Here is a 12170-nt window from a genome sequence, read left to right on the forward strand (position 1 = left end):
CAGAAGCCAAAAATGGCTGCAACACATAACCTGGCATCCTCTAGAAACTATTAATTTTCTGTTTTTCCTTCTCTTCAAGAATAATTATGACTTCTTCAGCTGCTGGAATATATGGCAACTTTGGTCAGGCAAACTACAGTGCTGCCAAACTTGGCCTTTTTGGTCTTTCAAATACACTTGCAGTTGAAGGCAGAAAATACAACATCCACAGTAACACAATTGCACCTACTGCTGGGTCGAGGCTGACTCAGACTATCATGCCACAAGGTAAGTAACTTGAGCTCTGTGAGAATTGAGTCTTTGCGAGTTGGAGCACAACCAGTTTTCTCACCAATTGAAACATTCCATTCCTTTACACTTCAGAAACTATTTTCTTGTCTATTTATGATAAATGATCTTTCCAGTTTCAGGTGCTGTAAGGAAGTAAGACATCAGAAGAGAGCTCTAGCAGCCTTTATAATTCACTAGAATTGTTTTATGTGCTGAAACTTTGTCACTGTAGCTTTATTTATTTCCCCATTTTCTTCAGTAGGTATTGAATCAGGGCTGTATTTGTGGTGTTTGCATTTATTGTAATATTACTGTTTGTTTGCAATGTGGTATAGGTTTCACAAAATATGGAGTAGACAAAGCTGACCTGAGTAAATTTAAAACAGGAGATGAGAGAAGGTAGATAAGTCTGACATAACACATTGAGCAACTAGCGGAATGCACCCTTTACATACCATATACTTATTAAACTTGGACTGGATTATACTAATATAATATTATTATAATAGATTGTCTGAAAGACTATACAGGAAAATGTTTTGAGAAGGGTTTTGAAGAAGATGGTGAATAAATAAATGAAAAGATGAGATCAGAGGTTTGGGTTGGTTGTGAAGTTTTTCTGATGCAGTTTAGTTACTTAGACTGGTCTTGTTAGTCTCCACGTAAGAGGAAAGTAGGCAAAACTTGGAGCACTAAGAGTTATAGATTTTTAATGCCAGAAGGAATCATTATGATGATGTAGTCTGCAAAACACAGGCCATGGAACTGTCCCCAGAAAATGTACTACTTTGTAGTAATATAAGGAACTGCGAGCCCAATTTTTAAACATTTCAGAAATTGGCTATTTATATCAGCTTTTGATGCCAGTGACCGGGTACGACTGACCACTGTGGAGCCTCCTGCTGGCTGTCATGGGAATTAGCTCTGCTCTCTATGGCGCCCTCTTCTTGTGGTGCCTCGCCACTGTCACTTTTGTTCCGAGACCCGTGCGTTCTCTTCAGTGACGCTGCCCTCCGGGGGATCTGCAATCTCTGTCCAGCCACTCCCTCAGTGGCAATTGCAGTCCATTGTCCCAGGGACACTTCCCATGTGGCTCCAGCATCCTCTTCTGCCCTTACCTCAAGGCCTCAGCCTGCAGGCCCTAGCAGCCAGCCAGGAGCTCTCTCTAGCTCCCCCAGTTTCTGCTTGCAGCACTGCTCTGTCCCAGGTGCTGGCACTCCTTCCTCCTGCTAGGACCCTGATCTTCTCCCCTTAAGCTCCACTCAGCTACTGATCTCTGCTCTGCCCTCCCAGTCCTCCTTATATGAGCCTGCTGGCCCATGATCGGCTGCTCCTCTTAGCCCCTTTCCAATTGGCTGCCTCCCTAGGGCTACTTTTTACCCCTTTTCTGCCAGTGAGGTGTAGCTGCCCCATCACAATGCCCAAGTACTAATGTTTTGTTTTATTTATTTTTTTAAGTGCAGCATTTTCTTTATTCCTTTGGAAGTATTTTTTCCCCAATAATATCTAGCTTTTTCCCTCAAAGCATTCAGAAGGAATCATCATCCCATTCTCTTTAGGAACTAACAGTGTGCCAGACCCAGCAGTACATAGTGTTTGAGGATGGAACTGTATGAAACCAATGCAAGGCTTTTAAATTTGGCATACATAGACTCTGAATCCTTCCAGAAGATCCTGTGGTATCTCTTCTGACCGTGTTAGTCTCTCGAAAGTTGAATTGCCTTTATTGTCTCTCATAATTCTTTTGCAGAACTAAACTTATCTGCTGTGCCTTCCTATGATGATGTTCATAGATTTTAACACTAGAAGGGACTATTAGATCATCTAGTCTGACTTCCTGTATATTATAGGCTATGAAATTTCACCCACCTTACCCTGTATTGAGCCTGTATTGTGTTTGGCTAAAGCATACCTTCCAGGAAGGCTTCTAGTCTTGATTTGAAGACATTGAAATAAAGAGGGCCCACTGCTTCCCTAGGTATGCTGCTTCCAATGGTTAATCACCTTCACTGTTAAGAATGTGTGCCTTATTTCAAATTTGAATTTGTCTGGCTTCAGCTTTTAGCCATTGGTTCTTGTTATACCTTTCTCCACTTAATTAAAGAGCCATTTAATATCTGGTTTTTCCTCCCTGTGAAGATACTTGCACACTGCAGTCATCACTCTGCAGTCTTCTTTTTGATATGTTAAACAGATTGAAAGACCTAAAAAGCTCACTGTAAGACAATTTCTTCAACTCTCAAATAATTTTTGTGGCTTATATTCATTTGCTCTTAGTTAGCCAGTTCTTAATCCATGTAATGTGTGCTTTTATTGGTATTGCATAGTGCTAATTTTTTAATCAGAATGTTGTGCAGTACTCAGTCAAATGCTTTACCAAAGTCTAAATATATTACATCTGCATACTTATCTTTATCAACCAGACTTTATCAAAGAATGAAATCAGGTTAGTTTGACAAGACATATTTTCTATAAAACCATGTTGACTGGCATTATTTATATTCCTATTCTTTATTGATTGAATCCTACATCAGCTTTTCCATTATTTGCGTGGGATTAATGTCAGGCTAACCAGTTTATACTTGCGTCTCTTGGAATATTGGAACAACATTAGTCTTCTTCTAGTCTTCTGGAATTTCCTGGGTATTCTAAATGAACATCAGTGGGCAGAGATCTCATTAGCCAAGTCTTTTAGGACCCTTGGGTGCAAGTTATCCAAGCTTCCTGGTTTAAAATGGGTTTATCACTAGTAGATGTTGTTTAACGTCCTCCTTGATTACTGGAAAGTCCATCATCCACATGTGATACAAATATATCATCCTTCTTCTTTTGAAATACTGAACAGAAACGTGTATTGAACAGTTCTGCCTTTTTTGCATCATTAACAACAATTTTACCATCTTCATCTAGTAATTGGCCTATGATATTGCTAGGATTTCATTTGTTCCTGATGTATTTAAAAACTCCTTTTTACCAACCTTTGCTCTGATAGCTATGAAGTTTTCCTTGATGTTGTTTGTTTCCGTTATCCATTTTGTGCACTCGATAGCTTCTAATTTATATTATCTATTTCTCCTTTTTTTCATTGTTATATATTGCTTTTTTATTTCTAGTTGCTGCATTTATTTCTCCATTGAATGAGTTTGGACTTTTAGCCAGAGTTGCCATTTTTCAGATGGTGGAATTAAGGGTTTTAGGCCATCTAACAAACTCTTCTAAAAGAACTCCCAATTGTAATTCACATTTTTCTGTCTAAGTTTTCTCCAATCAATTTTAGTCATAATTTTCCTTAGCCTTGGGAAATTTTCTCTTTTTGAAGCAGTGTGTGGGCTTATATTTTATATATAATTTATTTATTTATTACTGATAAGGACTCTCCTTTGTTTGCCCATAATGAACATAATCAGATCAGGATCACTGGTCTTTAGGCAACCACCAACTTCCAGTCCAGTGATTAATTCATCTTTATTTCTCACAGTGAGGTCCAAAATCATTACCTCATGTGGGGTGCGATACTTTTGTGTTAGAAATTTATCATCTATAATTTTTAGAAACTGTAACAATGTAATGTCTTCCAGATTGAAATCTCCCATAACAACCTTTCTTCCACACATTACAGATAGGTGCTTAAGGAATAATTCATCATGTTCTCTGGTTTAATTCAGTGATCTGTAACAGACCCCCACTAGTACCACATCATGGGCATTGTTGGGTTGTAACTAACAAATGAGAAGTGAACCAGTGCTGATTACAGTTAAGGCTTCATTTTAGTCACGGGTAATTTTAGTAAAACCCATGGACAGGTCACGGGCAGTAAACAAAAATTCACGTCCCGTGACATGTCCATGACTTGTACTATATACCCCTGACTAAATCTTGGTGGGGGGGCCCGTGGGTGCTGGGGGGGGGGAGCAGCCCGGGACTCTCGCTGTTGCTAGAGAGGGGTGGGCAGCGGCAACATGCAGCTCGGGACCCCCGCTGGTGCTGGAGGGGGGGCGGCCGGCGGCAGCATGCAGCCTGGGACCCCCACTGGTGCTGGGGGGGTGGGCAGGGCTGGCAGGCTCCCTACCTCGCTCCATGTGCTGCCTCCACCCCGAGCGCCGGCTCCGCCCGTGGCCAATGGGAGCTGCGGGGGCAGTGTCTGTAGGCATAGGCAGCGTGCTTGTAGGCATAGGCAGCGTTGCTTCCGGGGAGCCCCCAGAGCCAAGCGCCAACCAGAGCCCTCACCCCCTCCCGTGCCCCAACCCCTTGCCCTGAGCCCTGTCCCACACCCAAACTCCTACTGCTTCTGGGGGAGGAGGGTGCGGTGGCCAAGACTGCCCCAGTAGTGGCTGGTGCGGCTGGCCCAGGGGCTGCCTGTGCTTCTCAGGCAGCCCCCAGGCCAGCCACACTGGTAACGGAGATCACAGAATCTATGACCTCCGTGACAAACTAGCAGCCTTAATTATAGTTCGTATCTTAGACTCCTCTTGATTTATCAAAGATATATTCTGTTGTTGGTTTTATAGTGGACTGCCTGAAATATTTGCTGTCTCCAAAGCATTGCAAGGCCAGTTTTGTTTAATTCATTTGCCCATTCATTGTGTGTGGAAAGTTAATAGAGTATTGCATTTTTAATAGCATGGCCTATGAATACTAGGCAGAAGAATGTGTGTTTTGTAAAATGTATGAAACCTATTGTTGATTTTTCTCATCCATATATGTCGCACTGAATGGAGAGGGAGACGATTGATAGTCAACTGCACAATTTTTCAGTTGTGTGTTATTCTAGTAATCCTTTCAATCACCAACTGGTCGATCGTGATCGACTGGTTGATCCTAGAGGATCTCCCAGTTGATTGCAATCTCCGGTGGTGTAGTGGGGCTGCTGCTAAGGCAGGCTCCCTGCCTGCCCTGGCCCCATGTTGCTCCTAGAAGTGGCCAGCGCAGCCCTGGGGATGGAGGGGCAGGGATCTCCCTCCGCGCACGGCTCCTGCCTGCAAGCACCGCCTCCGCAGCTCCCATTGGCTGGGAACGGGGAGCTATAGCCAATGGGAGCTGCATGGGCGGTGCTTGCAGAGAGGGGCAGTGCATGGAGCCATGTGCCCCCTGCCGGGCCACAGGGGCGTATTGGCCCCTTCTAGGAGCGGCGTGGGGCCGGGGTAGGCAGGGAGCCTGGCTTAGTGGTAACCACGCTGCGCCACCGACCGGGAACTGCTGGAGGTAAGTGCTGCCCGGTGGAAGGCCATACCCCAACCCCCAGCCCTGAGCCCCCTCCCAGAGCCAGCACCCCAAACCCCCTCCTGCACCCTCCTCCTGCACCCCAGCTCTGACCCCTCCTCCCAGAGCCAGCACCCTGTACCCCTTCCTGCACCCAGACTCCCTCCTAGAGCTTGTACCCCTCACCACCTCCTGCCCCCTGTCCCAGGCCCAGCCCAGAGCGCCCTCCCACACTGCAAATCTCTTGGCCCCAGCCCAGAGCCCACACCCCTCCCGAACCCCAATACCCTACCCCAGCCTAGTGAAAGTGAATGAGGTTGCGGGAGAAGTTTGGTAATGCTGATTTCCCCTAAAGCAGAGAATGCTTATTTTCTGTCCATCAGATATTGATGGAGATCTGTCTTCCTTTGCCTTAGTGAAACAATTCTAAAAAGGGCATTATTTTAAAATAAATACTTTTTTGTGTATCACTGAGGGTATTTGGAAACACCTGCACTGTTAAACCTTCCAAGCCCTTCTCCTGGGAGTTTGTATTGAAATTATCAGCTAACTTTTATCTATAGAACAGCTAGAGATCTGTTTTAGTGCTCCTGAAACAAAGTAACATTTACGAAGACAAAAATGGAAAGGATATGCAGCACAACTCATTCAAATTACAGTGAATTTGATCATTCCTTCCAGAAAGTGGGTAGAAATGAATGATGATGAGGAAGGATTTGGTGAATAAAGTATTTGAATAATGATGTATTCATACTGATGTTTGTTTGTTTTTCAATTTATTCCAGATATGGTGGATGCTTTCAAACCAGAGTATGTGGCTCCCTTAGTTCTTTGGCTTTGCCATGAGATGTGTCAGGAGAATGGCAGTCTGTTTGAGGTGATACTTTTTTGCATTTTAACATGCAATAGGTTTGTTCTTTTGTAACCCAATGCAGTTATAGTCACTCTTCTGGAGCTGCAGTGTTCTTTGAAGTGGTGGCATTCTGTTGTGATAACAATGAAACAGTGGCATACTATGTACCCAGTAAAAAGGGTAGCACCAAAAATTAATTTTGTTACATGTGCCAGATATGCTGGGCAATAGTGAAGTAGTTAAATGTTAATGTTAGTAGTAAAATATTCTTTTGTGGCATTAATTTTTGTTAGTGTAGCTGTATTGTGAGGGGAATCTTTATATTGCTCCATCTCATGTGAACAAAAGGTTTGTAAATTTCCAGTGCTGGTAGCTTGCAGAATAGATCTGTCTGTTTATAGCAATGGCCGTCTCCTCCTTCCCCCTCTCCCTTATGGTGCACCAGGCCATATTCCTACCCTTTACTTTCTCTTATTCTGATAACAGATCGGTGAAATGTAGAGAACATTTGATTTCTCTGCACAAAAAAATGGTGGGTGTAAAAGTTATTCACAGACTATACACAGGATCCCTTTTATGTTCTCTCAATGTGCTGACACAGTTAACTGGCTTTATTTTAGGAATTCAGCATCAGCTCTAGAACCTGAAGCTAGTTCTAACTCCATTTGTAAAAAGGAATATAGTTCAAGTTGATACTATCCCTTTAGAAACACGAGCACAGTTATTTTCCAGCACAGCTGTATGTCTCGTATGTTTATGACTGACTTCTATCTGTAATTATTCTCTTACAGCTTCACTAGCCTAAAGTTGATGTGATTATATTTTGTTTGTGTAGGATAGGTGCATGTAAGTGTGGGTTTGCATCTCTCCCAAAAATCAAAATCCTAGAAAAGAACTAGTTTTATTGTCATGTCTGATGTAGTTGCATCAGTGCTTTTTTTAGAAAGGGGGGAATTTACACAATTCATATGTGAAACAGGTGCACACAGACCAACTTCCAGATGGGATCAAAGATTTATGATTCTGGGGTGCTTTGAGGCATGCTCTTCAAGCCTCTTTTTTTTATTAAAGTAAAGATTGCTTGTTGGCATCAATAGCTTATGTTTTTCTTTCTTTAAATGATGGCATTTTCAGAAATGTGTAAGTGACTTAAAAGCACAAATTCTATTGACAGTCAAAGATTTATTCTCTTAAGTCACTTAGACACATTTTAGAATCCCCATCTAACAGCACATAGGCTGACCACATTTTTAGAATTAAGATCTTGCAAATATTTCTTATAAATGGGCTTGTGCCTTCTCTTGTGATGTATGATGTATGAAGGAGAGTTGGCTAGATCATTGGTCAGGGCAGTTTCTGTGCCACATGCAGGCCTCAAGCTAGTGTGACTTAGATCTGAATCTCTCCAACAAAATGTGTGTGAGGTATTATGTAGTTTAAAGTGTGCAAATGTTCTGCTTCTCTTCTTCTGTTCCTGTCAAAGTGCCATCTTTTAAATATCTTTACCCAGCCAGTCCTTTTCTTTTTCTTTCTTTTTCTCTCTTTTCTCACTTAATTTTCAGTGTCTCTAATGAAAGAAAATGACTAGGAATCCAGTCTGCTCCTATGCTGTAATACTTTCCTGTGGAAGGTGTTTGCCATGTTGCTTAGTTCCCCATTGACTCTGCCAGTGGGGCAAAAATGATGCCACAGAGAAGCATTCTATGTGAGCAGCAGTTCCAGAGAGTCAGTGATTCTACAGTAAAATGAGTTATAATCCTAGGTACGCAGGCCATTGATGGGATTCACCAATATAGGGCTGTCTATTTCCCAAACAACTATTGAAATCTTATTCATTCTGCTAGCGCACCTAGGCTTAGTAGAAAGTTCTTTGGGAAAATACCACTAATTATAATTAATTTCTGCCAGGTCGCTATGTTCTCACTTATACAAATGCCCTCTAGAGAATGGTTTTGCTTGTTTCCAACACTAAAAGTCTGACTGATTCCTGTGATCAAATCAGATAACGATTTTTTTTCCCACTTGGCAGGTGGGAGCCGGATGGATTGGTAAATGTAAGTAGACTGTGTTGTAGTAGGTTGATTTAGATTATTTTCTTTTTAATTAAAAAAAAATCTAATATAATTACACATTCTCTCTTCTACAATGACTGTTGATAAAGAAAGCTTTTTCTAGAGGGAGAATTTTGTTGGTCTCTAGTGGGCTGCATATTTTGAATAGATGGGGCAGATTTTAGTACAGGAAATGAGTGCCATAATCCATGTGTGCCAGATCCTCATTTGGTATAAATAGGCACCACTCCCTTGATTTGAATGGACCTGCATTGACTTACACTAGCTGAAGAGGCTTAGTAATGTTAGCTACAAGAGCTAAAGAGTATGTGTGAACACAAGGGGTAGTCTTCATATATGTAGGAGGTACATGCTATTAATCTGTTTTTATGTGTATTCACCTTTAAGTGAATACACATAAAGGTGTGTATAATAAAGGTAAAGACAACACCTGAGCCTCTATTCAACATTCAGTGGCTGATGAGCAAGAGGACAATTTACTTCAGTGTATAAAGATGTCTTAACTTTCTTTTCCTCTAATCATCTTATAACTTATAAAAATGCATGATTATTTTTTTAAAATATACAAAGATTCTCACATTAGAGCTGGTTGAAAAATGAGATTCTCTTTTGAAAACTTTCCTGAAAAATTTGTCCCTGTTTTTAGTTGAAATATTTTGAAATTTTTTGAACAGCTCTGACCAGTATTCTAATGAGATGGACCCTAAGCCATTTCCTCTTCATTAGCAGCCTATTATACTCATTGAACAGGATAAGGGACAGCGTAGAACCTTGAAGTGCCCTCCACAAGAGGCAGTTGACCATTCACCCAGAAGTACTCTTTGGTTCCTGTCAAAGAGAAAAGAATGGAGTCTTGCAATAGTCGCTCCATCTGTAAACTTTTCAGTAACAAATCATGGTAAATGGTAGCAGTGGGTGCTGATAGATCTCAGAATATTAACATGGAAACCTGATCATTGTCCATCACCAAGAAAAGATAGTCAATTAATGAGATCAACTTCCTTGCCATTTCCAAGCTGAGAGATGGATTCATAGTAGTCAAGGAAATTTGTAGCATGCCAGAGCTGGCTTCATTTTAACTATTTCGAAAATTTTCTCTAAAAAGGAAGATTGGAAACATGATGACTATTGATAAGATTGTCTGTGCCAGAAAGTATCTCCTTGAGTCAGGGTGCTAAAGATCGCTTGCTTTGAGACACTGATCTCTGGCCCTCTCTGTCACTGACATTCTCCATCAACAGTGTTGTCCCCTTGTGATTCACCTACAGCTTCCCAAGCCCTTCCACAACCTCAGAGAGTAGCAGTGGTCAAAATCCTATGAAAGCAGAACTTGAATAGACTCCTTAAATTGGTTTATGGTACAAGTGTTCCTTGCCTAGTGAAAAGGAATGTTCAAAAACTGAAATCACATTTACAAACATTTCTGTCATGTTTTATTGGAATTAAAATGTCATGGTATGATTCTTTAAGTGTTAACTAATGGCAAAGACTGTTTTAAATTCAACTACCTGGCACTTGTGAGTTAGATCAGAGAGGTTCTGACCTAGTTTTCTTTCTCCTTTGGGAGGGTTAGAATGAGTTTTAATTATCTCTCAGAAAGCACACTAAGAAATTGAAGGGTTCTGCAGTTTGTCTTGTTGACCACCACCTTGAACTCTGTGATCAATGTCTTCCATTTTCGCTGTTTAATTAGTGCGCTGGGAGCGATCCCTGGGTTCCATTGTCAGGGAGAAGAATCATCCGATGACACCAGAGGCTGTGCAAGATAAATGGGAGAAGATCTGTGACTTTGATAATGCCAGCAAGCCCCGGACTATCCAAGGTAAAGGAGGTCTTTGGTATAATACAACAGTCTGGGGAAATGAATGCTCTAAGAGAGAGTTTTATAGAAACATCAGGTTTTTATTTTATGCTTTTTAGAAGGGAAAAAAGTCTGCTGAATCAGTTGAACTTCCCCTTCAGCTGTGTCCCATAAATCATTACACAATTCTAGTAGAGTTGGGCCTTTTTAACGCTATTGCTGTGCCTTTGAATGCTTGTCCTCTTCCTCAGGGGTTTCCTAGCTAAGGTGTTCAATTTTGCTATGAGTTCTGTGTTTTACAGTCAGATTAAAGATAACTGTATATTTGGTTGTACACCAATGCATGCAAGAGCAATGTGTTAATAAGGAATGTATTACCTTCTCTACTGGAATCTTGGGTTACTGTTGAAAGTTTAAGTAAGGAAAAGCTTTGGGGTTAGGGACCCTCTGGCATGACACTGGGGCTGCGATCTCCCCAGCCTCCTTATCCTAGATGACTTCTGTCAAAATTCTGCAACTACACCTGTATTCCCGCTTCATGGTTCTCCAAGGGCATCCACTCTAGGCTCCCAACTCCTCTCTTGGACAGAGACCTGCATCTAACCTGCATTTTCTAGGCTGCGCAGTTCCCTGCACTAACTTTATTTCCAGAAAGCCAGACTGCCTAAACAGGCCAGCATCTGCACTTTGCTTTCTCTTCAGAGGCTATGAACGTCATTGCTGGCAGTTATAACTTACCAAGCAGCCCTTTGTAAGCAAGCACATTTATTCTTAAGATGAAAACATTACAGAGAAAACATATTCAAAACAATAAAAGTTTCTCTGTGTGCTAACAGCTTATTAGAGGTCACCCATTGGTCTTTATGGGGCTTCCGTAAGCCAAAGTCCTTCCAAAATCCCAAGAAGGATTGGGCCCCCATTGGACAGATGGTCCTGTCCATTTGCTGGATCAGAAAGAAGGGCATGAATCAATTTAAACACAGTCCTTTCTTTGTCTGATGATCTCTGGAGAATCCCGTTTGAACTAGTATATGTGAGCCTCTACTGGTGGTGGTTCTTCTCCGGAGGTATTGCAACCTGAGTGAATATGCCTAATCACTCCCCATTGTGCTTACTGGAGGAACTGTGGTCAACTTCCACCATGGAATTACATACAATCCCTAGCCCACAATAATACAGTAAAATATCCTAAAGATATTGCGGGAGATTGCCATATCTGTCACAATTTCAGCTTCCCTTTGATGATCCACCTGACTCCACTGCCTCTTGCTTCATCTCCCTTGTTTCCTGATTTGACCAGCAGCTCCAGACCCTATGTACCATGTTAGTCACTGTCTCAACCCTGGACTTTACAAAGCTCCTCTCTATGATGGCCATGTTATCCTTTTCCAGTATTGCTCCCTGTCCTCCTCTCCTCCCTTTCTGGCCAAGAGCGTACTAATTCCTTCAGGGACAAAACTGGCACTATGCAGCAAGAGCTCTCGTCCCTCTGCCTAACCTTCATTCTACCCATTGCCTCTGCTATTTCACTCCAGTGTGACTCTGGTATCTTTCCTGCTGCCTACCTCTAATCAATCCCTCATTCTGCTCCACCTCCCCTTCCATCTTCTGACTTTTCTCCTCCCCCATACTCTCATCCTTCTGTCTGTCTTACTCTCTCTCGGATGGCTTTTTCTCTCATCCTACAGATGACTATTGTATATCTTTTCCAAAATGAAATTTCCTTTGACCCCCCCTCTCCCCCATCTGCCTATTCAACAGTCATGTTCCTTCTTTCCATTACTTCTAAGTTTTCTAAGTGTGAAATGTATATCTGTGGCTTTGTTTTCTTCTCCTCTTAGTATTGAGTGTTGTTCTGACAGTGTGAATTTTGTTAAAGCACCTTGGGCAGGGTGCTTCATAATGGTCTTAGGAATATCTAATTGAAATAAAATAACACTATTATAGGGTGGCCCTGTGGCAGGCTGTGGCACGA

The 12170-nt window shown here is 41.9% G+C and overlaps 1 protein-coding gene across 1 annotated transcript in view; it reads left to right on the top strand.

Moving 5' to 3' along the window:
• The window catches only part of HSD17B4 (hydroxysteroid 17-beta dehydrogenase 4), a 127657-nt gene that overhangs the window by 29544 nt on the left and 85943 nt on the right, over window positions 1-12170 (top strand). The window contains exons 8-11 of the mRNA XM_065406047.1: window positions 80-267; window positions 6255-6346; window positions 8352-8376; window positions 10088-10216. Coding sequence (XP_065262119.1) covers window positions 80-267; window positions 6255-6346; window positions 8352-8376; window positions 10088-10216 — 434 coding nt within the window. The remainder of the gene's footprint in view (window positions 1-79; window positions 268-6254; window positions 6347-8351; window positions 8377-10087; window positions 10217-12170) is intronic.

The sequence above is a fragment of the Emys orbicularis genome, chromosome 6, assembly GCF_028017835.1.
Source record: "Emys orbicularis isolate rEmyOrb1 chromosome 6, rEmyOrb1.hap1, whole genome shotgun sequence".
In the NCBI taxonomy this organism is placed as follows: domain Eukaryota; kingdom Metazoa; phylum Chordata; order Testudines; family Emydidae; genus Emys; species Emys orbicularis.